At 41.4% G+C, this 27412-nt stretch overlaps 1 protein-coding gene across 5 annotated transcripts in view; it reads left to right on the top strand.

Annotated features, from left to right (window-relative positions):
* The window catches only part of slc26a5 (solute carrier family 26 member 5), a 70066-nt gene that overhangs the window by 20789 nt on the left and 21865 nt on the right, over nt 1-27412 (top strand). For 4 of the 5 annotated variants that reach the window (XM_078235629.1, XM_078235628.1, XM_078235627.1 and 1 more), the window contains exons 3-11: nt 5967-6106; nt 8856-8966; nt 15665-15840; nt 16141-16305; nt 16678-16830; nt 18421-18503; nt 21726-21873; nt 22761-22874; nt 24424-24501. In XM_078235629.1, coding sequence (XP_078091755.1) covers nt 5967-6106; nt 8856-8966; nt 15665-15840; nt 16141-16305; nt 16678-16830; nt 18421-18503; nt 21726-21873; nt 22761-22874; nt 24424-24501 — 1168 coding nt within the window. The remainder of the gene's footprint in view (nt 1-5966; nt 6107-8855; nt 8967-15664; nt 15841-16140; nt 16306-16677; nt 16831-18420; nt 18504-21725; nt 21874-22760; nt 22875-24423; nt 24502-27412) is intronic. The other variant, XM_078235630.1, reaches the window with a different exon arrangement.

The raw sequence follows: 27412 nt of genomic DNA, 5'->3' as shown, positions 1-27412 counted from the left end.
AGCGGTGTGCCGCAGGGATCAGTGCTTGGTCCTCTGCTCTTTGTGATTTTTATTAATGACTTAGAGGAGGGGACTGAAGGGTGGATCAGTAAATTTGCTGATGACACCAAGATTGGTGGAGTAGTGGATGAGGTGGAGGGCTGTTGTAGGCTGCAAAGAGACATAGATAGGATGCAAAGCTGGGCTGAAAAATGGCAAATGGAGTTTAACCCTGATAAATGTGAGGTGATTCATTTTGGTAGGACTAATTTAAATGTGGATTACAGGGTCAAAGGTAGGGTTCTGAAGACTGTGGAGGAACAGAGGGATCTTGGGGTCCATATCCACAGATCTCTAAAGGTTGCCAGTCAAGTGGATAGAGCTGTGAAGAAGGCCTATAGTGTGTTAGCTTTTATTAACAGGGGGTTGGAGTTTAAGAGCCGTGGGGTTATGCTGCAACTGTACAGGACCTTGGTGAGACCACATTTGGAATATTGTGTGCAGTTCTGGTCACCTCACTATAAGAAGGATGTGGAAGCGCTGGAAAGAGTGCAGAGGAGATTTACCAGGATGCTGCCTGGTTTGGAGGGTAGGTCATATGAGGAAAGGTTGAGGGAGCTAGGGCTGTTCTCTCTGGAGCGGAGGAGGCTGAGGGGAGACTTAATAGAGGTTTATAAAATGATGAAGGGGATAGATAGAGTGAACGTTCAAAGACTATTTCCTCGGGTGGATGGAGCTATTACAAGGGGGCATAACTATAGGGTTCATGGTGGGAGATACAGGACGGATATCAGAGGTAGGTTCATTACGCAGAGAGTGGTTGGGGTGTGGAATGGACTGCCTGCAGTGATAGTGGAGTCAGACACTTTAGGAACATTTAAGCGGTTATTGGATAGGCACATGGAGCACACCAGGATGATAGTGAGTGGGATAGCTTGATCTTGGTTTCAGATAAAGCTCGGCACAACATCGTGGGCCGAAGGGCCTGTTCTGTGCTGTACTGTTCTATGTTCTATGTTCTATAAGTGTTAGATTTGGTTGTGGGAGAGCACTTTGGAGATAGTGACCACAATTCGGTGTCTTTTGTTATTGCAATGGAGAGGGATAGGGCCGTACGGCAGGGCAAGGTTTACAATTGGGGGAGAGGTAATTATGATGCGATTAGGCAAGAATTAGGGGGCATAAGTTGGGAACAGAAACTGTCAGAGAAAGGAACTAATGAAAAGGGGAACTTTTTCAAGGAACAAATACTGGATGTCCTTGATAGGTATGTCCCTGTCAGGCAGGGAGGAAATGGCCGAGTGAGGGAACCATGGTTCACGAAAGAGGTGGAATGTCTTGTGAAAAGGAAGAGGGAAGCTTATGTAGGGATGAGGAAACAAGGTTCAGATGGCTCGATTGAGGGTTACAAGTTAGCAAGGAATGAGCTGAAAAAGGGGCTTAGGAGAGCTAGGAGGGGACACGAGAAGTCCTTGGCGGGTCGGATCAAGGAAAACCCCAAGGCTTTTTACTCTTGTGTGAGGAATAAAAGAATGACCAGGGTGAGGTTAGGGCCGGTCAAGGACAGTAGTGGGAACTTGTGTATGGAGTCAGTAGAGATAGGCGAGGTGATGAATGAATACTTTTCTTCAGTGTTCACCAAGGAGAGGGGCCATGTTTTTGAGGAAGAGAAGGTGTTATAGGCTAATAGGCTGGAGGAAATAGATGTTCGGAGGGAGGATGTCCTGGCAGTTTTGAATAAACTGAAGGTCGATAAGTGCCCTGGGCCTGATGAAATGTATCCTAGGATTCTTTGGGAGGCAAGGGATGAGATTGCAGAGCCTTTGCCTTTGATCTTTGGGTCCTCGCTGTCCACGGGGATGGTGCCAGAGGACTGGAGAATGGCGAATGTTGTTCCTCTGTTTAAGAAAGGGACTAGAAATGACCCTGGTAATTATAGACCAGTTAGTCTTACTTCGGTGGTTGGTAAATTGATGGAAAAGGTCCTTAGAGATGGGATTTACGACCATTTAGAAAGATGCGGATTAATCCGGGATAGTCAGCACGGATTCGTGAAGGGCAAGTCGTGCCTCACAAATTTGATAGAATTTTTTGAGGAGGTAACTAAGTGTGTTGATGAAGGTAGGGCAGTTGATGTCATATACATGGATTTTAGTAAGGCGTTTGATAAGGTCCCCCATGGTCGGCTTATGATGAAAGTGAGGAGGTGTGGGACAGAGGGAAAGTTGGCCGATTGGATAGGTAACTGGCTGTCTGATCGAAGACAGAGGGTGGTGGTCGATGGAAAATTTTCGGATTGGAGGCAGGTTGCTAGCGGAGTGCCGCAGGGATCAGTGCTTGGTCCTCTGCTCTTTGATTTTTATTAATGACTTAGAGGAGGGGGCTGAAGGGTGGATCAGTAAATTTGCTGATGACACCAAGATTGGTGGAGTAGTGGATGAGGTGGAGGGCTGTTGTAGGCTGCAAAGAGACATAGATAGGATGCAAAGCTGGGCTGAAAAATGGCAAATGGAGTTTAACCCTGATAAATGTGAGGTGATTCATTTTGGTAGGACTAATTTAAATGTGGATTACAGGGTCAAAGGTAGGGTTCTGAAGACTGTGGAGGAACAGAGGGATCTTGGGGTCCATATCCACAGATCTCTAAAGGTTGCCAGTCAAGTGGATAGAGCTGTGAAGAAGGCCTATAGTGTGTTAGCTTTTATTAACAGGGGGTTGGAGTTTAAGAGCCGTGGGGTTATGCTGCAACTGTACAGGACCTTGGTGAGACCACATTTGGAATATTGTGTGCAGTTCTGGTCACCTCACTATAAGAAGGATGTGGAAGCGCTGGAAAGAGTGCAGAGGAGATTTACCAGGATGCTGCCTGGCTTGGAGGGTAGGTCTTATGAGGAAAGGTTGAGGGAGCTAGGGCTGTTCTCTCTGGAGCGGAGGAGGCTGAGGGGAGACTTAATAGAGGTTTATAAAATGATGAAGGGGATAGATAGAGTGAACGTTCAAAGACTCTTTCTTCGGGTGGATGGAGCTATTACAAGGGGGCATAACTATAGGGTTTGTAGTGGGAGATATAGGAAGGATATCGGAGGTAGGTTCTTTACGCAGAGAGTGGTTGGGGTGTGGAATGGACTGCCTGCAGTGATAGTGGAGTCAGACACTTTAGGAACATTTAAGCGGTTATTGGATAGGCACATGGAGCACACCAGGCTTGATCTTGGTTTCAGATAAAGCTCGGCACAACATCGTGGGCCGAAGGGCCTGTTCTGTACTGTTCTATGTTCTAGAGGATCCAGCAGGATATAGATCAGTTGGAGACTTGGGCAGAGAAATGGCAGGCAGATGGAGTTTAATCCGGACAAATGTGAGGTAATGCATTTTGGAAGATCTAATATAGATAGGAAATGTACAGTAAATGGCAGAACCCTTAGGAGTGTTGATAGGCAAAGGGATCTGGGTGTGCAGGTACACAGGTCACAAAGTGGCAATGCAGGTGGAGAAGGTAGTCAAGAAGGCATATGGCATGCTTGCCTTCATCGGCTGGGGTATTGGGTTTAAAAATTGGCAAGTCATGTTGCTGCTTTATAGAACCTTAGTTAGGCCGCACTTGGAATATAGTGTTCAATTCTGGTCACCACACAACCAGAAGGATGTGGAGGCTTTGGGGAGGGTACAGAAAAGATTTACCAGGATGTTGCCTGGTATGGAGGGCATTAGCTATGAGGAGAGGTTGGAGAAACTTGGTTTGTTCTCACTGGAGCGACGGAGGTTGAGGGGAGACCTGATAGAAGTCTACAAGATTATGAGAGGCATGGACAGAGTGGATAGTCAGAAGCTTTTTCCCAGGGTGGAAGAGTCAATTACTGGGGGGGCAGAGGTTTAAGGTGCACGGGGCAAGTTTTAAAAGAGATGTACGAGGCAGATTTTTTGCAGAGAGTGGTGGGTGCCTGGAACTCGTTGCCGGGAGAGGTAGTGTAAGCGGATACGGTAGTGACTTTTAAGGGGCGTCTTGACATGAATGAGATGGGAATAGAGGGATATGGTCCCCGGAAGCGTAGGGGGATTTAGTTAAGTCGAGCAGCATGTTCGGTGCAGGCTTGGAGGGCTGAAGGGCCTATTCCTGTGCAGTAATGTTCTTTGTTCTTTGTAAGTATAGCAAACTTCTTTTGGACAATTTAAAAACCTGACTTTTCTAATTCTGTTTATGTACAAGATCATTATGTAGTGATGCCCTCAATTTCTCTGCAAACCTCATGCAAGTCTCGGGCGACAAAATTATATTGAACTTGATGCTGTGAAGTTCTGAAATGTAATGTGCAAACATGAGCAGATGAAATGCAGCATGACTGATATATTTGAAATCAACAATTATGGCTCATCTCAAAGCAGTACTTAGTCACAGCTGTTTCTTGGAGTCATTTGGAATTTTGTATTGGTGAGTATAAGCCCTCATTTGGACATTGGGTCAGTTCTGGCATACATTATGATTATTTGCCAAGGTTATGCAAATTTCTTGAGCTCTGGAAAATGGTTTTATCTTTCTATTTGTTAACCTTCAATGCTTTTACTGAATGATCTGTTCTTTTGAGTTGAGCTGTAGCACTGTAGGTTATCGGTAAAAACAGTACCAACTTAATGCTGAAAAGGAATCTAAACTTGGGCCTTCTGACTTGTATATATTGGTACTGCATAAAGCATTACAGTTCTTTGTTGCTTTCTAAACAATGAATTCTGTTGGCTGTATCTTTCCTAACCAGTTTGAAACCTCAATTCACAGAATGTGTTTGAATTATGCACTCTTACCTGTTACAGTATAGTGAATTTTTCCACTCCAGTGGCTTCTTCTGCATCTGTACAATCATACCTCCAGGGTACCCCGTGATTCCATTCTTGTGCCCCTTTTCCTTTTTTCTATGCATCTCTTGGGATATTGATCTTACATGCACTTTTCCAGACATCCTTTAATGTATTTTAACTGGAGCTGTACCTCTCACCAACATGTCCCCTAATTTCTATTTGTCATGTACCTGGCTGTACAGTCGTGCACCTCCTTAAAAGGAACACTGCTTGTGCACAACCTGTTTGATCCCTGTGTGACACATTCCCAATTCTGCAATCGCATGCTGCACAACTTGATGGGAATTTTGCATTTCACCATTCTTGACTCCCACTGTCTGACTATCTCGCATCAAGTTATAAGTGAGCCAGAACTTTTCTCCAGCTTGAACATTGGATACACCAAATCCTTTTTATCTAGTTCCTAGAAACTTTAGTTTCTTTGCCTTAGCACTTAAGTCTGTTGTCCTAAATGGCTGGTTGTTTATGCTGAACCCCCTGTCGTGTAAAACATCTGTTCCTGGTTGACCCTGAGCTAAGCTTTAAACCACATATTCTGTTATCAATATCACTTATTTTCATTCCTGAATGCTTGATTGCCTGTGCCTTAATGTCAAAGTATTGCTAGTAAAATAATGATCTATGGCTTTGTTACCTCTTAGCTGGCCTTGTCGAAAGTTCAATCGAACTGAATTGTATGCCATTTGTTCACCATATCCTGTCTCCTTTTGACCTCCATTAGTTCTCATTTCTATAGCATTAATTTCAAAATAGACTCCGGCCCATCCATTATCTGACCCTACCTACTTCTTTGTTCCAACACACTGTTCTGATGTTTGACTCTTTCCTGCTGTGTATTGCACCCCACCCTCCACTGCACCTTCTGTACCAGGACTGTTGGCCATCATGGTCCTCCACACTCGAATCCACTTTACCTACAATATTTATCTTGAAATAGAACTGAAATCTGCTTGCCAACTACAATAACCTAACAAAAATACAGATGATATCACCTTCCACTAGAAATAAATTTCAAACAGTTGGTCGAAGATTTATTAGGGCACCGTTGACCTCACCACCTGCCCTGCTGCTTTTCTATTTCAGCTGAGCTTCATTTACTTAACAACAAAACTTTTATTTATTTTTGTTTTCCAAAGCTGCTCAGCCAAGAGGGCCAAGTCAATCATCTTCAGTTCTGTTCCCATTCTGGAATGGCTACCCAAATATCCAGTAAAGGAGTATTTATTAGGAGACATAATTTCGGGTTTGAGTGCTGGAGTGATGCAGCTACCTCAAAGTAAATATGATTTTTTTATGTTTTGAAGTGAAAATGTATTTGGAAATCATTTATTTTTATAAGATTTTATTTGCGTTTTTGCCTGTGCCCCATTGCATTGCATTTGCATGATGACCTTTTCTCTAGTCTACCTCCACCTTCCAAAGCTTATTATGCAACTTGCATGTTGTGTGAATAGGAAAAAATATTTTAAGAATCCAAATGGCACATTTTTTTGTAACTGTCTGACTGTTACTGATCTTTAAACAATACAAATTAATTTAAGCTAAAAGACTAAAATCCATGGCACAGAACATAGTCGACAGCATTGATGAGACTAAAAGAAAAAGTAAATTAGGAAATAATCATAAGAAAATGGTGAACTTGAGCTTTTAAAACATGAGGATCACGAGAGAAAGTCAAAACCAAAGAAATAAGGAAGTCCAAAGTTTTGCAACTCTTAGTGGTGCAGCAGAATGAATTTTTTTACTAATACACAACGGTCAGCAGAATGAAAGCAACAATTGGATCAAGGACACTAACTAAACACCTCTTGACCTATTCTCTCAAACACATCTCAATTTCTTTTCTTTTGTTGCCCTGACCTCTCCCTAATTTGACCACAGACTCATTCCCTGTTACAAATTGACATGTATTTAAGTACGTCATAATACCATGACCTCCCAAATCACTTTCCATCCAATTAGGCACATTTTGAAATTTTGTCACTGTTGTAGTGCATGAAAAACAATAGTTTGTGCACAACAAGCTCACGTTGTGATCTCTGTTGAGACTGATGATGTTTTAAAAGATTCAAACTTCCAGCTAAAAGAGTGGCATAAGATTTCATGCTTTAAACTTTTACTGTATAAAAGTAAGGCCAACAACACTATTGACTAAACACTTTTTTTGCAGACAACTCTTACTTTAAAGTACAGAGAGGAACATTTCCTTTTGTGCATATTACATTTTGCACTCCCCATGGAAATGCAGTCTTAATAGCAAACAGACAATAGTTGCACCCAGCTTCCAATGGGTTCCCATATCCCAGTTTCACTAAGTAGTCTTCAGGCTCTTTCCTTTAGAGACATTTTTAAATCCATCACTAGCAGTAAAATCTGTTGTGATAAGTTTTTTTTGGTTGGGTTAGAGAGTGTCTCCCTTTTGCATCTGGCTGTGTTAGTTTGCAATATCAAGCAAACTGTTCTCCTGTTCTCTCTACAGACCTTTTGCTGTCTGTCTGATGTTTATTGATCTGTAGGGAAGCCTGTAGCCTGATCTCAAAAATGGCTTCCCCCAGTCGACTTCCTGTGATAACATGAAACACAACCTTGCATCCTGGTAGAAGTGCTAATTAGATATCCTTGTTCCCAAATCCCTTTCAATCTTATGGTTCATAGCACAACTGTATTTATCTCTATACCTACAATATCATTCTGGGACTTTGGAATACTCAGGACCTATTCATTGTAAAACTGCTACCATTGTCTCCAAGGGTAAATACCGTACACCACCTTCTCAATAAAGCCACCTAAGCCTTCCTATGATCTCTAACAATCAAACCACCTAGTCTTGCTGTCAGATTGACTGCAGAACTAGTCACATGATCCCCTTCATTTGTCCTAAATTTAAAGCTACAGTTTCTACAAAGTATAATCTTTTAAACCTCATCATTGTGGGGTTGTTAATTAAGTAAATAACCAGTTCATCTGTTTAGGAGTTAGTTGAAGGCTTTCTTTGATGCACCACTTTAGAAACGGGTGTTATTACATCTCTTTTCAAAGCTCACTTGTTATGTCTTTTTGTTCCCATAAGTTTAAAATAATCTTCATCAGGTGTATTCCTTTCAGCACGTTATGTTATTTAGCACATGACTGGAGTGCAGCAGCAAAATGTGGCACCCAAATGTGCATTCTTATGATTGGATCCCATTTCTTTACAAATGATATTGCAATCATTCATTCTGCCTCTTGATTCATTGCGAACTTCCTTTTCCTCTTTAAAGTCCTTTTTTTTTATCATTGCAGCTGCATGCCCTCAGTATAGCTGAACTAATTGGCAAAGTTGTTTAGGATCATTCAGTGACACTAAGCAATAAACATAATGTTAGCTTTAATAAAAACAGAAAATTAGGAAATATTCAGCAGGCCTGACAGCATCTGTGGAGAGAGGATTTTCAAGTTGATGACCTTTCAACAGAACTGAAACATGCTGATGAAAAGGAAGCAAAATGTGGAGAGTAGTGCATGGGGGACACCTGCAAAGGCGACAGTGAAATGTAAATTGAAAAGCTATAGTGCCTGATTGAAAAGTGAGACACTGTTCCTTAGATTGACCTTCACTACAACAGAGATTATCTCTTCCCCCACCCCAACATTTTGTTTCCAGCAAAACAAAAATGAGCCTCTTGCCTTGTGCTACACTGAAATAACTGGCCAAAGAATGTGGTACTGCATTCAGAAAAACCCAGTACACAAAAATGTACTCCATGCAGCATATTTTGGGCAAGATCTGTGGAGTGCCTTGGATAGAATATTCAATTATAAAGTTGAAAATTTCCAATAGGAACAATTAAGTCATTGATGTGAGCACATTATTTTTTATATAACTGAGCAATATGTTTTGTGTATAAATAACTTGATAGAATATTGGTTGTAATTCATAGATCTGTTAATTTTGCTTTCTACTTGGTTCCTCCATTATTTGGTGGTATATTTGTTCTTTTGTTAAATAATGTTAGCTATGCTTGTTTCTTTTCTTTTCTCTTTAGGTTTAGCATATGCCATATTGGCGGCTGTGCCCCCTGTGTTTGGGCTCTATACTTCATTTTTTCCTCCCCTGTTATACATGATCTTTGGGTCATCAAGACATGTATCAATAGGTATGTTGTATTTGAGTTTTAGATATGTCATTGTTCTACTTAGTCTATTTAGTGGCTAAAATAACTTGTCACATTTTTCTGCTTTTGTTTAATAAACTTATGTAATTTATGTAATGCTTTTAATGTAGAATGTAGAAAAACATGCCAAGGTGCTGCACAGGATTATATTCCGACAAGAGTGGATGCTTAATTTTAGAAATGCAATGGTATGTGATGCATGTCAAAAAGGTTGATCAGAAATGGGTTTTAAGGAAGGTTGAAGGAGCTGGAGAAAGATCCTTGGGCCTAGAGTTTTGCGGATTTGACCACCATTTAGTTTTTTTCAGAAAATTGTTGGCTCGAGGAAGTTAGATATGGGGGAGGCCAAAATGTGATTTAAATATAAGGATTAGAATTCTAAATTGGCAACATGGGGCAATAGGCAGGCAGAGTAGATCAAGTATAGAAACTTTTTCTAGGTTTGATTATGGCTGTGCTAAAGTTCAGATAGGAGACCGACCAGAAGAGCATTGAATAGTGGAATCTCGGAGGTGCCAAAGGCATATGTGAATGGGTTTTGGTGACAATTGGGCTGAGATGGGGAAACATTAGTGATGGAAGTTGGTTGTCTTTGTGATGGTGGAGATATAGATTTGGAAAGCTGACCTCCGTTTTGGGTCCAGTAGAATGATTGAGAGCAGTTTGGTTCAAGCTGAGACATCGATCAAGAAGGAGGAATGAATTAATGATGAGTTAGTGTCTGGAATGACAACACCAAAGAATTTAGAAAGCTGGTGGCATGTATTTTGAACCTGACCTGATAGTTTCGATTACTTCACCATGGGGGAACATGTTGATGAGGAAAAACAAAGCCAAGGGGCTCAGAAGCGAAGCCATTTTGGAGGTTACGTGGCTATGATAGAATAGGTATGAGTGGAATCGTTCGAGCACAGCCCCACTGACCTGGATCCTGATGAAGAGATTTTATAGGATGGTGCAGTCAACCATGTCAAAGGCTGCAGAGAAGTCAGGAAGGGATAATGTCATAGAGTCAGAGGTTTACAGCATGGAAACAGGCCCTTTGGCCCAACTTGTCCATGCCGCCCTTTTTTTTTTAAACCCTTAAGCTAATAAACTAATCCCAATTGCCCGCATTTGGCCCATATCCCTCTATACCCATCGTACCCATGTAACTATCTAAATGCTTTTTAAAAGACAAAATTGTACCCGCCTCTACTACTACCTCTGGAAGCTTGTTCCAGACACTCACCACGCTCTGTGTGAAAAAATTGCCCCTCTGAACACTTTTGTATCTCTCTCCTCTCACCTTAAACCTATGCCCTCTAGTTTTAGATATTGGGAAAAGATATTGACTATCTAGCTGATCTGTGCCCCTCATTATTTTATAGACCTCTATAAGATCGCCCTTCAGCCTCCTACGCTCCAGAGAAAAAAGTCCTAGTCTATCCAGCCTCTCCTTTTAACTGAATCCATCAAGTCCTGGTAGCATCCTAGTAAATCTTTTCTGCACTTTTTCTAGTTTAATAATATCCTTTCTGTAATAGGGTGACCAGAATTGCACACAGTATTCCAAGTGTGGCCTTACCAATGCCTTGTACAACTTCAACAAGACATTCCAACTCCTGTATTCAATGTTCTGACTGATGAAGCCAAGCATGCCGAATGCCGCCTTCACCACTCTGTCCACCTGTGACTCTACTTTCATAAGAACATAAGAAATAGGAGCAGGAGTAGGCCATCTAGCCCCTCGAGCCTGCCCCGCCATTCAATAAGATCATGGCTGATCTGATAGTGGTTTAGTTCCACTTACCCGCCTGTTCCCCATAACCCTTAATTCCCTTATTGATCAGAAATCTATCTACCTGTGACTTAAACATATTTAACAAGGTAGCCTCCACTGCTTCAATGGGCAGAGAATTCCAGAGATTCACTACCCTCTGAGAGAAGAAGTTCCTCCTCAACTCTGTCCTAAACTGACTCCCCCTTATTTTGAGGCTGTGTCCTCTAGTTCTTGTTTCCTTTCTAAGTGGAAAGAATCTCTCTGCCTCTATCCTGTCTAGCCCCTTCATTATCTTATATGTCTCTATAAGATCTCCCCTCAGCCTTCTAAACTCCAACGAGTACAGGCCCAATCTACTCAATCCCTCCACATAAGTTAACCCCCTCATCTCCGGTATCAACCCGGTAAACCTTCTCTGTAATCACTCCAAGGCCAATGCATCCTTCCAGAAATAAGGGGACCAAAATTGCACACACTACTCCAGTTGTGGCCTCACCAGTACCTTGTACAATTGCAGCAAGACCTCCCTGCTTTTATACTCCATCCCCTTCACGATAAAGGCCAACATTCTATTTGCCTTCTTGATCACCTGCTGCACCTGCAAACTGAGTTTTTGCGATTCATGCACAAGGACCCCCAGGTCCCTCTGCACAGTAGCATGTTGTAATTTTTCACCATTTAAATAATAGTCCATTTTACTATTGTTCCTTCCAAAGTGGATAACCTCACACTTGTCGATGATATACTCCATCTGCCAGATCCTCGCCCACTCACTTAGCTTATCCAAATCTCTGCAGACTTTCCGCATCCTCCACGCAATTCGCTTTCCCACTCATCTTTGTATCATCCGCAAACTTTGTTACCCTAAACTCAGTCCCCTCCTCCAGATCGTCTATGTATATGGTAAACAGTTGAGGCCCCAGTACCGATCCCTGCGGCACGTAACTAGTCACCAACTGCCAACCAGAAAAACACCCATTTATTCCAACTCTGCTTCTTGTTAGATAGTCAATCCACGCTAACACTTCACTCCCAACTCCATGTGCCCTAATCTTCTGCAGCAACCTTTTGTGAGGCACCTTATCGAACACCTTCTGGAAATCCAAAAACACCACATCCACCGGTTCCCCTCTGTCAACTGCACTCGTTACATCTTCATAAAAATCCAGTAAATTCGTCAAACATGACTTTCCCTTCATGAATCCATGCTGCGTCTGCTTGATCTAACCATTTTTTTCCAGGTGTCCTGCTATTTCTTGTTTAATGATGGATTCCAGCAATTTCTCAACTACGGACGTTAAGCTAACTGGCCTGTAGTTTCCCGCCTTTTGTCTACCTCCTTTTTTTAAACAGTGGCGTCACATTAGCTGTTTTCCAATCAGCCAGCACTTCCTCAGAGTCCCGGGAATTTTGATAAATTACAACCAACGCATCCGCTATTACTTCTGCCATTTCTTTCAGTACCCTGGGTTGCATTCCATCCAGGCTGGGGGACTTGTCTATGTTTAGTCCCATTAGCCTTCCAAGCACTACCTCTTTAGTAATAGTAATCGTTTTAAGGACCTCACCCCCTACAGTCCCACGACCATCAATTTTCAGTAAGCTATTTGTGTCCTCTACCGTGAAGACCGACACAAAAACTTGTTTAAGGTCTCGGCCATTTCCTCGTTTCCCATTATTAAATCCCCCTTCTCGTCTTCTAAGGGTCCAACATTTACTTTAGCTACTCTTTTCCATTTTATATATTTGTAAAAACTTTTACTATCAGTTTTTATATTTTGTGCTAGTTTAGTTTCATAATCTATCTTTCCTTTCTTTATTGCTTTCTTAGTAGTTCTTTGTTTTTAAAGCTTTCCCAATCTTCTAATTCCCCACTAGTTTTGGCCACTCTGTTCGCATCGGTTTTTAATTTAATACTCTCCTTTATTTCCTTAGTTATCCACGGCTGGTTATCCCTTTTCTTACATTCCTTTTTTATCACAGGAATATATTTTTGCTGAGTATTGAGAAAAATCGCCTTAAAAATCCGCCACTGTTGCTCAGCTGTCCTACCAACTAGTCTGCGCTCCCAGTCTACATTAGCTAATTCTGCCCTCATCCTATTGTACTCCCCTCTGGTCAAGCAGAGAACACTGGTTTGGGACCCTATTTTCTCTCCCACCATTTGTATTAGAAATTCAACCATACTGTGATCACTCATTCCAAGAGGATCCCTCACAAGAAGATCATTAATTTTACCTGTCTCATTACACAGGACCAGATTCAAGATAGCTCGCTCCCTCGTAGGTTCTGTAACATACTGTTCGAGGAAACTATCCCGACAGCATTCTAAGAACTCTTCCTCAAGTCCACCGCGTCCGACTTGAGTCAACCAATCAATATGCAGGTTAAAATCACCCATGATTATTGCTGTTCCGTTTTTGCACTCATCCATTATTTGCTTGTTTATAGCCCGACCCACCTCAAAGTTATTACTTGGGGGCCTATAGACGACGCCCACCAGTGACTTTCTCCCCTTACTATTCCTTATCTGCACCCACAACAATTCCACATTCTGCTCCTTAGAGCCTATATTGTCTCTCACTACCGCCCTGATGTTATCTTCAACTAACAGAGCTACCCCACTTCCTTTTCCTTCCTGTCTATCCTTCCGAAATGTCTGATACCCCTGGATATTCAGTTCCCAGTCCTGGTCACCCTGCAACCAAGGAGCTATGAACATGTCCCCCTGGATCTCTTTGTTCTGTAACTCTCCCCAATGCCCTATCATTAACTGAGTAATTCCTGCCCTGGTTCAATCTACCAAAATGCATCACCTCGCATTTGTCTAAATTAAACTTCATTTGCCATTCATCAGCTCACTGGCCCAATTGATCAAGATCCCGTTGCAATTGGATATAACTTTCTTCACTCTCCACTATGCCACCAATCTTGGTGTCATCTGCAAACTTACTAACCATGCCTCCTATATTCTCATCCAAATCATTAATATAAATGACAAACAACAGTGGGCCCAGCACTGATCCCTGAAGCACACCGCTGGTCACAGGCCTCCAGTTTGAAAAACAACCCTCTATAACCACCCTCTGGCTTCTGTTAGGAAGCCAATTTTGTATCCATTTAGATATCTCGCCCTGGATCCCGTGAGATTTAATCTTGTGCAACAACCTACCATGCGGTACCTTATCAAAGGCCTTGCTAAAGTCCATGTAGACAACATCAACTGCACTGCCCTCATCTACCTTGGTTACCCCTTCAAAAAACTCAAATTTGTGAGACATGATTTTCCACTCTCAAAGCCATGCTGACTGTCCCTAATCAGTCCTTGCGTCTCTCAATGCCTGTAGATCCTGTCTCTCAAAATACCTTCTACCACAGATGTGAGGCTCACTGGTCTGCAGCCGTTTTTAAACAAAGGCACAGCATTTGCCACCCTCCAATCTTCAGGCACTTCACCCGTGACTATTGATGATTCAAATATCTCTTCAATTTCCTCCCTAGCCTCCCACAATGTCCTGGGGATTTATCTACCTTGATACGCTTTGACTTTCAACACTGTTTTCTCTGTAATATGTACACTCCTCAAGACATCACTAATTATTTCCCCAAGTTCCCTAACATCCATGCTTTTCTCAACAAAAAATACTGATGAGAAATATTCATTTAGGATCTCACCCATCCCTTGTGGATCCGCACATAGATGACCTTGTTGATCCTTAAGAGGCCCTACTCTCTCCCTTGTTACTCTTTTACCCTTTATGTATTTGTAGAAGCTCTTTGGATTCTCCTTTGCTTTATCTGCCAAAACAATCTTGTATTCCCTTTTTGCCCTCCTGATTTCTCTCTTAACTCTACTCCTACACCCCCATACTCTTCAAGGGATTCGCTTGATCCCAGCTGCCTATGCATGTCATGTGCCTCTTTTTTCTTCTTCTTGACCAGGGCCTCAATATCCCGAGTCATCCAGGGTTCCCTACTTCTGCCAGCCTTGCCCTTCACTCTAAGAGGAATGTGTTTACCCTGAACCCTGGTTAACATACTTTTGAAAGCCTGCCATTTACCCGACGTCTCTTTGCCTTCCCACAGACTCCCCCCAATTAACTGTTGTAAGTTCCTGCCTGATACTATCTTTCACTCAGCCAGCCAGTGGAAGATGTCAAGGCTTATTGAAGGTTCACTGAGGGTAATGGTTTCAGTAGTGGGCTTGGGAGCCTGGTTTCTGCTTCATTTGGATTAGACCTTCTAAATTCCAACTGGGAAGGCATCATCTCTGCTTAAAAATTCAATGCCACAATTCATTGGGTACAAATGCCAGCCTCAACAATGTTGAATTTAGTATGTGCTGGCAATAATGCAATGTTGCTTTTATATTAAGCCATATTGCAGTGGTGAATTAATGACCCTATTTTAACATTGCCAAATTATTATTTTTTGTACAAAAAATGAGAGAACATCGTTCCTTTATTTAAACATTGCCAGTGCGCGCATTATTCAGTCTTTTGCTTGACATTCCAATTTAAACCCAAATCCGATAATCTGTTCAATTTGACATTTAGCATTGATTGTTTTCAATCCAACAGTCAAAAATGGAACTTTATTTTTCCCATGGGATGTGGGGGTCGCTGGTTAGGCCATTATTTATTGCCCATCCCTATTGTTCTTGAGAAGGTGGTGTTGAGCTGCCTTCTTGAATTACTGCAGCCCATGTGACATAGATGCGTCCACAGTGCCAGGATTTTGACCCAGTGAGGAAAGGCGATGCACTTCCAAATCAAGATGGTGAGTGACTTGAGGGGAACTTTCGGGTGATGGTGTTCCCATAAGAAGCCAAAAACATTCCCACAGGCTATATTCTCTAGCATAAGTAGAAGGAACCAGTGTCATGGTGATAATTGAAGTTCTTTGTTCCTTATCCTAGGCACCTTTGCAGTAATTAGTTTGATGGTTGGTGGAGTTGCTGTAAGACTTGCCCCCGATGAAATGTTTGATGATTCTTCTATGAATGCAACTAATAGCTCTGGGTCGCATGAGGCAAGAGATGCAATGAGAGTTAAAATAGCAGCAGCTACGACATTCATTTCAGGAATTATGCAGGTAATTGGGAAATAAGGAAAATCAAAAGAGAAACTCAAATGTAAACTTTACTGCTATGCCTAATTGTGAGCTGATACCTGCCTGCATTGAGATTCTCTTATCTTTGATCAATAAACTTTCACTCAAACCTGTGTGGCTACAATGACTAACATTCTACAAATCCAAGGCCCTGTTTGATTCATCCTTCTGGTTAAAGAAGATTGAAAGATACCAGCAAACAGATGAACATAAAGTAAATCTGTTCTACTTTGATCATATCTGGTTTGTTTCTCAGATTAATTTTGTTTTCTTCTTGAGCAGTTTTGCCTTGGCCTTCTACATTTTGGGTCTGTAGTTGTTTTCCTGGCTGAACCTTTAGTACGAGGTTTCACTACCGCTGCAGCCGTGCATGTCTTTGTGTCTCAGTTGAAGTACCTTCTGGGAATCAAAACTAAAAGATTTACTGGACAGCTGTCGGCAATTTATGTAAGTAGCTGAATACCTTTTATTTTTTTTAAAAACGAACCTTTTTACAAACCTTGAATTTCATGTTTTGATGATCATGTTTTGTTCTAATGCAGTTATGGCGAAGAGGAAAAATCAAACCATCTTTTCCATTTGTTTATTTACCCATCTTCATTTCTTTTGCTCTTTTTAATCTTGTGCATAGAGCAGCTTTTCAAGTCCCTAATAACTGGCTCTTCCTCCAGCCAAAGGTGGATTTTAATCCTCCTGGGTAAACACCTTTCTCTGAAAGCTGAGAGGCTCTGATAGAACAGTGACCTGTTAATTGTTTAAAATTTCATTTTAGCTTTTCACATGCACTTTGGTGACGGCTAATTCTAACTTGTGTTCCAGACTTTTATTGCTGTGTGTTCCAATATTAAAGAAACGAATATTGCATCGTTAATTGTCGGGATAATTTGTATAGTTGGCCTGTTCGGGGTGAAAGAATTAAATGCCCGATGTAAAGATAAATTTCCTGCTCCCATTCCTGTGGAACTTATTGTGGTAAGTGCAAAGCTCCTTTTTTTTTTCCTGAAGATTTTTTGACTTGTGCATTAGCAGCACTGCTGAACGTAGAGATTGGTTTAACATTGTGTCAGGTTTCACATCCTGACTTGATATTTGTGTATGACTGCGTGAGCATATAGTTTACTCAGCTTGCTGAAACTATGGATAATGTATTGCTTCTTAATGGGCTCTATCTTGCCGATCTACATTTCTTTGCCCCAAAACAGTCGGATCTCCCCACCCGCCAATAAGTGATTTCAACTGTTTAAATGCAATTTATGAACCAAAAAAAGAAAGACCTGCATTTATAATGGCACCTTTCATCATTTCAGGATGTCTCGATGCTTTTTCTAGCCAACAGAGTTCCTTGAAGTGCAGAGACACTATTATAATGTAGAAAACACAGTAATGTGCACACAGCATGATCCCACAAACAGCAATGTATAAAGGACAGATCTGTTTAATGATATTGATTGAGGCATAAATATTGGCCACTGTGCTGGGGAGAATTCTTCTGCTAGATGATCACAGGTGACAGTGGCAGGTGATCTTTTCTGTCAATCTGAGAGGACAGATAGGGCCTTGTTTTAACTTCTCAGCTGAAAAATGACACTTTAAACAGCAAAGGAATTGTTCAGTACTTCTCTAGTGTGTCAGACTAGATTATGTGCCAGTCCAATGATGTGTGGGTTAGGTGGATTGGCCATGCTAAATTACCCCTTAGTGTCAGGGGGACCAACTAGTGTAAATGCATGGGGTTAGGGGATAGGGCCTGGGTGGGACTGTGGTCAGCGTAGACTCGTTGGGCCAAATTGCCTCCTTCTGCACTGTATGATTCTATGAATGCAGGACTTAAGTTACGTAGAGAGACTGGAGAAGTTAGGGTTGTTCTCAAAGCAAAGAAAAGTAAATGGGATTTAAATCATTAAGAATTTTGATAGAATAAATAAGGTGACTATTATCAGTGGCAGGTGGATCAATAACGCAAGGCTCAAGAATTCGGGCAAATGCCAAAGGAACTGGATTCCAAATGAGAAATTTTTTAACTCGGTGAACTGTGATGATTGGGAAGACACTGCCTAAAAGGGTGGTGAATCAGATTTGATCAAACTTCCAGGAAAAAATTTGCTAAGCTTTTGAAGAAGAGATCTGTGCAGTGGACAGGGACTAACTGGGCAGCTCTTTCAAAAGAGCCACTGCAGGCACATTGGTCCATATGATCACCTGTATTGTATAATTCTATGAAATCTCTGAAGCAACTTTCCACGGTGGGAGTAATACCTTTTGAGCCACAGCCAAGACATAATGGCACTAAGTCCCTAGTTAAATGAGCATTAAAGAAGCGCAACAGCACCTACTGGCTCTCCCCACCCTCACCAATCTCTTCATTCTATAAGAGCAGTGACTGGAATCCAGTCAAAAGGCTCTGACATGAGAGATCAGTGAAGCAATCCATATTTAGTTATTTTTCTGGCTTGGGAAGTTCTTCACTTATTATTGTTGTCATGGTTATTTTTACTACATTGAAAGAAAAACTATCTTTTCCAATTAAAATATAGATTGTAACCTTGTGGTTTTTCTTTTTAGATAATTGTCAGCACCGGTGTTTCTGCTGGGATGAACCTTACGGACAACTATAAAGTGGCTATTGTTGGAGACATCCCCACAGGGTAGGGAAAACATGCAGGGCTAATTATCCAAATGATTAATCAGTTTCAGAATTCTGTAACACTGATCGATATCCTTTTGGTTGCATGCACAAAGTCAAGTTTTTTTTTACATTGTTTCTTTTATCAGTGTTAGAAGGCACGGCGATAAGTTGACTTGATGGGGGAGAGGTGATAAGGAGGTGGATGGGAAGGAGATGAGTGGCGGTAGAATTAATCTTTGGCTCTGCGTAAGGGATTGGTGTTCCATGAGACTGATGGCAGGAAGGATGGGTGAATACGAGACAATAGGAGACTTTCCTGGGTAGAAGGGAATACACAGCTGTTTTTTTGGTTTGGGTGTCAAGAGGTTAGTGTTGATTCTTTTGGGTTTAAATATTTTGTTCACAAGAATTGAGGAGTCCCAAGTCTTAAAATGGGGTGTATGTAGTTGCAGCTTCATGGGGGTGGAGGGGGAAGAGGAGGATGTAGTTCACGTTTTTGGGTGGAAGGGACAGAGTTCACCCCTAGTTTGGGATGTCACTCCAAATATAGTATCATAGGTGTTGGTATCAAATTCAACTTGTGTGTTTCTGAGCGCTTGAGAGCATTTGGAACATGCATGTTTCACTCACCATAAACAAAGCTAGCCATCCTTCCTTCTGTGTAGGGTCGTGAGTTAATATTTCTGACGATCGTCAGTTTGGGAGTAGAGTGTGGGTTAACAGGACAGAACCAGCTATGAGGAGAAAACAAGTGATTTATGGAGGGAAAATTGTTCATGTTCATAATGTATTCATTCAAACTTCTTGGTCATAAACAATCTCTTTACAGTAAATGTGTTTGTGGATATTCAAATGTACCTACTGCTGTTTTTTCACTCAAGTTTGGGGATATCTGGGGTTTTCATGTTTTGCGAGTTGAATGAAGCTTTGTCAATACTCCCACCAGAGTTTTGAGACTACTCACCATTTTCAATATCCAAATGTGTAAAAATATACACTTTATATATTGTGTATATTTCACAATATATAAACTATATTATACATGTATATTACAATAATACTCCTCTCATGCCGGTTGTATAACAGAGGAAAGATAAAGATTTTATTTTATGGAGTGTGCTTTGATCTAGAATGCACTGTCAGAAAGGGAGGTGGAAGTAAATTCAAAGAAAATTGGATATATAATTGGGGAAGAGATGCAGAGCTATTATGGAGAAAGAGCAGGGTAAGACGGGATAACTCTTTCAAAGAATGGCACAGGCAGTTCTGGCCAAATGACTTAATGATTCTATGAAGTACAATCTAGCAGTGGTAGTTTTTAAAAGGAATTTTAAATTTGCAAGACCTATTTCGTAAATTCCGTTGTTGAGGAATGGAACATTTTTGAATCTGAAAATCAAATCCATTAAATGGTGTTCAGCTCTGATTATAGTTGATTAATCTTCCAATTCTTCTACCTGTTCTCTGTATGGAACCATCGAGCCTCTACAGTGCAAAGGGAGGCTATGAGGCGCACCCAAACCTGGATCCCTGGTGCAGTGAGGCAGGAGTGTTAACCACTATGCCACCGTGCTGCCCTAGTGTATACTCCACTATGTGTGTAGCATTTTTGGCCATAACTCCAATACAATGGAATAAGCAATCCTTCAAAAAAGGCCCTGATGTTCTAACATAAATCAGTGATCTGATATTGAATGCAAGGTTATATATCTTTTCCCAGATTTTGTCCACCTCTGTCATATTCTGCATCTTTGTCATTTGGTACTTGGAGAGATCCTAATTTGGTCCACCTCATCTCGTAAGATATATAAATATATCCCAAAATGTATCCACATCTCAGGGAGGAATGTAGTGTGACGATTGTTATTCTACTGGTAATCTAGAAGTCCGGACTGACGAGTTGGAGCTGAGTACAAATCCCACTGCAATAAATGGGGAATTTGAATTTGGTTATTTTAAACTAGTTTCAGCAACGATGACTGGGAAATGACCAGTTTGCTGTAAAAATCTGCTTTCAATTGTCTATCTTAGGGATGGAAATCTGTCATCCTTCCTCGATCTGGCCTACTTGTGACTCCAGCCTTATGGCAACATGGTTGACACTTAATGGGTTAAAATGGTCTGAAGCCACTCTTTTCTATAGGAATGAGCAATAAATGTGTTTATTAATTTAAAAAAAGCAAGACTTGCATTTATATAGTGCCTTTCATGACCTCAGGATGTCCCAGAGTGGTTTACAACCAGTAAAGCACTGTTGTAATGTGTTTCTTTTTATAATGTGCCAATATGATGACGAGATAATCTGTTTTTGTATTGTTGATTGAGAGATGGACACTGGAGTTAATTTCCTTGCTGCTCTTTGAAACAGTACCGTGACACATTATATGTCCTCCTGAGCAGGCAGATATATCTGAAAATTGACACCTTGGACAGGTCAGCCCTCCCATAGTGCTGAACTGGACTGTCAGTCTAGATTTTTTGCTCAAGTATCTGGAGTGGCTCATGAATTCACAACCTTCTGAATGGGAGTTGAAAGTGCTATCAACTGAGCCACTGCTGAGGCTTACCAATGACACCCATACCCTGTGAATGAATTAAAAGTGGATCTGTCTTAGGCCTGAAATTCAAGTGTACCAAGAATGATGGTTTATGCTTCCATAGCACTATATGAGTTCAATCCGTATATTACTACTTGAAGGAAAACCTCCATCTTGCACTTTTTTATTAGTTTTGTCTGTTTCCCTTTGTCCTATTCTTACAACTAAGTAGGTCATTGTCCTATTGCAAGAATTGCCTTATTCTTACAACTATGGATATTTATCCCCTACACTTGAGTAGGAGGATAATAAATCCACTAACTATCCATAATATTATCTGCTCAGCCATTGGCCAATAATTCTGTTAATACCCACTGTCTTTTACAAGCAGCAACGTACTACTGCTCCTAGGTCTGTTCCACCTGTCACTTAATTAATGGAGCACATTCTGTCCTTGGCTTCCTTATTAAATGTTCTGCTTGGATTAAAATTTAGATGTTTATTTCTATTTTGCAACCTGACCCTTGTCTTCTTTGTGGGAGATATAGGAATTGCATTTTTACCTCCTGAATCCAGTTGTTGACAATCTTCTTGGTCACAGGTTTCATTATTAGGTGTGCTTTTAGCATGTGAAACTGCAAAAGCATCATTTTGCTTCTGGCTTTTAAGTGCAGCTAATTTTAATACATTTGTCACTATTTCAGGTTGAGGGCTCCAGTTCTACCCGACGCCAGCCTACTCCCTAAAATATTTACAGATTCTGTGGCAATTGCAGTAGTTGGGTTCTCAATGACTATATCAATGGCAAAGATATTTGCTTTGAGACATGGCTACAGTGTAAATGGTAATCAGGTAATAAGTGCAATTTTATGTTTTCAACTTCATAGACATCACCATTTTATAACCAATGTTTTGGCAAGCCTAATTATAAAATAATTTTGCAGTAATGACATCTGAAACTGCAATATAAAGCCATTGTTGGGAAAATCTTCATTTGTAATAAAGTTTATAAATTTTATTATTTTGAAAAGATGATTCTAATTTCAGAATTGCAGAAATGTGTTTTTTGCACTCGGGTCATCTTGGCTTGTTTGGTTCAGATATTAAGTCAGTTTGGTGATGAAAGGGACAAAAGTTGTAAAATGTGGGGAGGGTAAATCTTTTTTTTAAAAAAAGTGCTGGTCTAGGAATTGGGTTTCATTCAGTTGGAATACTCTTGACAATTAGCCTGAGGAATATAAAATTTCATTTCTTTAAAATTGTTGTTTTGTATGTTAGTTTCTAGAAACTATGTTCACTTTGCTCAGAGTAAACTGCATTCTATGCAATTTTTAAAAATTCATTCGTTGGTTGTTGCTGGCTGGCCAGCTTTTATTGCCCATCCCCAGTTGCCTGAGGGCATGTAAGAGTCAACTACATTACTCTGGGTCTGGAGTCATGTGTAGGCCAGACCAGGTAAGGAAGGCAGATTTCCTTCCCTAAAGGACATTAGTGAACCAGATGGGTTTTTCCGACAATCGACAATAGTTTTATGGTCATCAGTGGATTCTTAATTCCAGATATTTTTTATTAAATTCAAATCCCCCCCCCATCTGCCATGGCAGGATTTGAACCCAGACTCCCAGAATGTTAGCTGAGTTAAAATTGCAAGTGTGTTTCAGTATCTGTATATATTAACATACGTAACTATTTTCTAGCCATTTAAAACAGAATTTATTTTTTTTATTTCCTTTCTCTAGGAACTTATTGCATTAGGTATTTGCAATTCTATTGGATCCTTTTTCCAAACATTTCCTGTCACTGCCTCGATGTCTCGAAGCCTTGTACAAGAGAGCACAGGAGGAAAAACTCAGGTATAAATTTGTAGGCTGTTCTATTCTATGGCAAGCATTAATTAATTTTTAGAATGGCATCTTTTTTTAAACATGCCTCTATACACTGGGGCATAATGCAAAGTATTGGAAGGATTTGCAGTCTGTTTAACAGTCTGACGGTCTTTCATGTGAAAGCTCCTTTTAAGGTCATAAGACATTTTATGTAAGCTGTTAGTGTTTATTCCCATATAAAACAAAGAACAATACAGCACAGGAACAGGCCCTTCGGCCCTCCAAGCCCACGCCGCTCCCTGGTCCAAACTAGACCATTCTTTTGTATCCCTCCATTCCCACTCCGTTCATATGGCTGTCTAGATAAGTCGTAAACGTTCCCAGTGTGTCCGCCTCCACCACCTTGCCTGGCAGCGCATTCCAGGCCCCCACCACCCTCTGTGTAAAATATGTCCGTCTGATATCTGTGTTAAATCCCCCCCCCCGCCCCCCCCCTCCCTCACCTTGAACCTATGACCCCTCGTGAACGTCACCACCGACCTGGGGAAAAGCTTCCCACTGTTCACCCTATCTATGCCTTTCATAATTTTATACACCTCTATTAAGTCTCCCCTCCTCTTCCGTCTTTCCAGGGAGAACAACCCCAGTTTACCCAATCTCTCCTCATAACTAAGCCCCTCCATACCAGGTAACACCCTGGTCCATACCAGGTAACACCCTGGTCCATACCAGGTAACACCCTGGTCCATACCAGGTAACACCCTGGTCCATACCAGGTAACACCCTGGTCCATACCAGGTAACACCCTGGTCCATACCAGGTAACACCCTGGTCCATACCAGGTAACACCCTGGTCCATACCAGGTAACACCCTGGTCCATACCAGGTAACACCCTGGTCCATACCAGGTAACACCCTGGTCCATACCAGGTAACACCCTGGTCCATACCAGGTAACACCCTGGTCCATACCAGGTAACACCCTGGTCCATACCAGGTAACACCCTGGTCCATACCAGGTAACACCCTGGTATTAGAGTATAGCAGGAAAGTTATTTTGGGTTCCCACAGCCATTGTGTTGCTGGTTGGCTACCAACATCCAGGATGTGAGTATTCTGTTGGGTTTCAACCCAGAGTCCACAGTCTGAACTTGGGTCTTTCACTTATTGGGATTGCTTATTTGGTTGGTCTATATCTCTGCGGTCTTGTATTTAAAATGTACTATTGTTCGATCATAGATCACTTAGGCTATAATGTTATGGGCCTTTATTCTAATTAGTGCCTGATGATCTCAAATTCTATTTTTAATGCTTTGTAAATTCACATACAAACACTGTAACCCTGACCCGTTTATACTTCTCGGTAACCTTTATTTTCTTTTGATCTCTTTGTCACTCTGAAAGGGAATCACTTGAGATTATTCGAGTATGCTTCCTAGTAGCATTAGAATGTGATGCTTGTTGAGCCTTAGAAGCTAATCATACAATTTCATTGTGAACCCAAATTGATGATGGGAAGAGAGAGCGCAAAATACTTTATTTCCTGTTGGTTAAATTTGCTTTATTTTTTTTTGTAGATTGCTGGAGGAATATCTGCCTTAGTTGTGTTGGTGGTCATTGTTGCAATTGGTTATCTCTTCGAATCTTTACCTCAGGTATGTCTAAGTTTAGAACGTTCTTTATCCTTTGTAGCGTTATATTTGTAACGTTGCTAAAATATTTAAAATAAAAAAACTTTTCTCCTCTCTTCCTCCAAGTTTTCTTCCCTTCTTCTGAAATGCCTTGACTCAAAGGTATGGCTGCACAAGCACTTGTTCTCCAGTACCTTACTTGTATAGCTGCTATTCATGTGTATGCTCTTGGAACAGATGTTGGCAGGCTAGTTGACTTCTGCCAGCATAATTACTGAGCCTGATCCTATTCTTTTTGTGCTGGCACCTTTGGCAAGAGTTAATGGTATATAGCAGGAACCTTACTTATTTTTTTCTGTATTCCAGTGTTGCTGACTTAAAGTAATTCAGAAAGGTTTCCATGCTCCAATCGAGATTTATTTTCCTTTTGATTTAAAGCAGCTTGCAAGCTGCAATAATTTTGCTTTCATCATGAATGTTTCAATTGCTGGATACACATGGATAATTCTTTCCTCTTGTACCACTTTGTGGAACTCCTAGTAACTTTCAAGTATATGTGTTTGTTATCGTTTCCCCTTATTCCGATGTGCAGTTCATTTCACTGAGCAAGATCACAAAGTAGAATAATGAAGGTCATTTTGGCTCATCCTAGATCTGACTTCCCAAAACACCATGTGCTCTACTTAAAACAGGAGATCCAATTCTTAAATGGCCCCAATTTTTACCACCATCACTTTACCAATAAGTGCATTCTAGCGGCAATAGGTTTCTGACATCTCTTGTTTTTTTATGTCAGTTCATGACAGATGTTAAAGAAGTATGTTGCTCGAAAATGCAAAATTGTCAATGCTTGATCTACTCCTGACATCTCTAGATTACTACTACACCTCAGTTACCTGGATAGATTGGGGAAGTTGGGACTTTTTTCCTGGGAGAAGAGAAGGTTCAGAGATTTGATGGAGCTGTTCAAAATCATAAGGGGTCTGGACAATGTAGATAGAGAAAAAATATACAGACTGATGGGAGGATTGAGAATCTGAGGGCTTACAAATTTTCGGGTAATAGTAAAAAGGGCAATGGCGAGATGTAAATATTTCATCCAGCAAGTGGTTAGGGTCTGGAATGCACTACCTGAGAGTGTGGAGGAGGCAGATTAAATCGAGGTATTAGAGGAAATTGGATTGTTATCTGAAAATGAAGAATGTGCAGAGTTGTGGGGTGAAGGTGGGATGTGGCACGAGGTAAATTGCTCCCGTGGAGAACTGGTGTAGATGTGACAGGCTGAATAGTGGCCTCCTGTGCTGTAGCAATTCTGAGATTCTACGCCTGTTTGATATCTCAGTACATGATTTGATATTTTAGCATTGGGAAAACATGGGGGCATTTTGTAATGGTCTACTTGGCAGATAGTGGGGGATTGTCTCCAAATGAGAGCAGTTAAAATGGAATGAGAAATTACCCACTGGCCATTGATTCCTGACTGATTGCTGCCTATTTTAAATTGCAAGGACATTCACCCAAAGCTGACAGGAATCCATCTTTATTTATTTAGATTGAGCGTCACTGGGGTTGACCCAGGTGCAACAGCAATATTAACATAAGACCGTGGTAGAGAGCAGTGGTGGCAGTAGGAGCTTGATCAAAGTCTAGAACAGACTCATCAAGATACATTTCTTTTACTATTTTTGTTTTCTTTGTGGATCAAGGGAGCAAGAATGTTGCATGAAAAGATCATGGTCTTATGATGTCCTGACCCCCATGCCACCCATCGAGTGACCATCTGCTGGCAAAGATCCTACATGCTGTTCAGATAGTGAATCTGCTGAGCTCCAATTTTAATACCTGTGCCTCTTTTCATACCCAACTTCCAGGTGCATTGCCCATTTCATATCTTGCCAATCTCATCTCCTGTTAGGATTGACCTCATTGTGTCAATTGTGTTTCGGAAAGCAAATTGTGGACCCATAAGAACATAAGAACATAAGAAATAGGAGCAGGAGTAGGCCATCTAGCCCCTCGAGCCTGCCCCGCCATTCAATAAGATCATGGCTGATCTGACGTGGATCAGTACCACTTACCCGCCTGATCCCCATAACCCTTAATTCCCTTACCGCTCAGGAATCCATCCATCCGCGCTTTAAACATATTCAGCGAGGTAGCCTCCACCACCTCAGTGGGCAGAGAATTCCAGAGATTCACCACCCTCTGGGAGAAGAAGTTCCTCCTCAACTCTGTCTTAAACCGACCCCCCCTTTATTTTGAGGCTGTGTCCTCTAGTTTTAACTTCCTTACTAAGTGGAAAGAATCTCTCCGCCTCCACCCTATCCAGCCCCCGCATTATCTTATAAGTCTCCATAAGATCCCCCCTCATCCTTCTAAACTCCAACGAGTACAAACCCAATCTCCTCAGCCTCTCCTCATAATCCAAACCCCTCATCTCCGGTATCAACCTGGTGAACCTTCTCTGCACTCCCTCCAATGCCAATATATCCTTCCTCATATAAGGGGACCAATACTGCACACAGTATTCCAGCTGCGGCCTCACCAATGCCCTGTACAGGTGCATCAAGACATCCCTGCTTTTATATTCTATCCCCCTCGCAATATAGGCCAACATCCCATTTGCCTTCTTGATCACCTGTTGTACCTGCAGACTGGGCTTTTGCGTCTCATGCACAAGGACCCCCAGGTCCCTTTGCACGGTAGCATGTTTTAATTTGTTTCCATTGAGATAGTAATCCCATTTGTTATTATTTCCTCCAAAGTGTATAACCTCGCATTTATCAACGTTATACTCCATTTACCATATCCTCGCCCACTCACTCAGCCTGTCCAAATCTCTCTGCAGATCTTCTCCGTCCTCCACACGATTCACTTTTCCACTTATCTTTGTGTCGTCTGCAAACTTCGTTACCCTACACTCCGTCCCCTCCTC

The sequence above is a fragment of the Mustelus asterias genome, chromosome 19 (assembly GCF_964213995.1).
Source record: "Mustelus asterias chromosome 19, sMusAst1.hap1.1, whole genome shotgun sequence".
Classification (NCBI taxonomy): Eukaryota; Metazoa; Chordata; class Chondrichthyes; order Carcharhiniformes; family Triakidae; genus Mustelus; species Mustelus asterias.
Note: the sequence above shows the minus strand (reverse complement) of the source record. Positions and strands in the feature narration are given on the sequence as shown.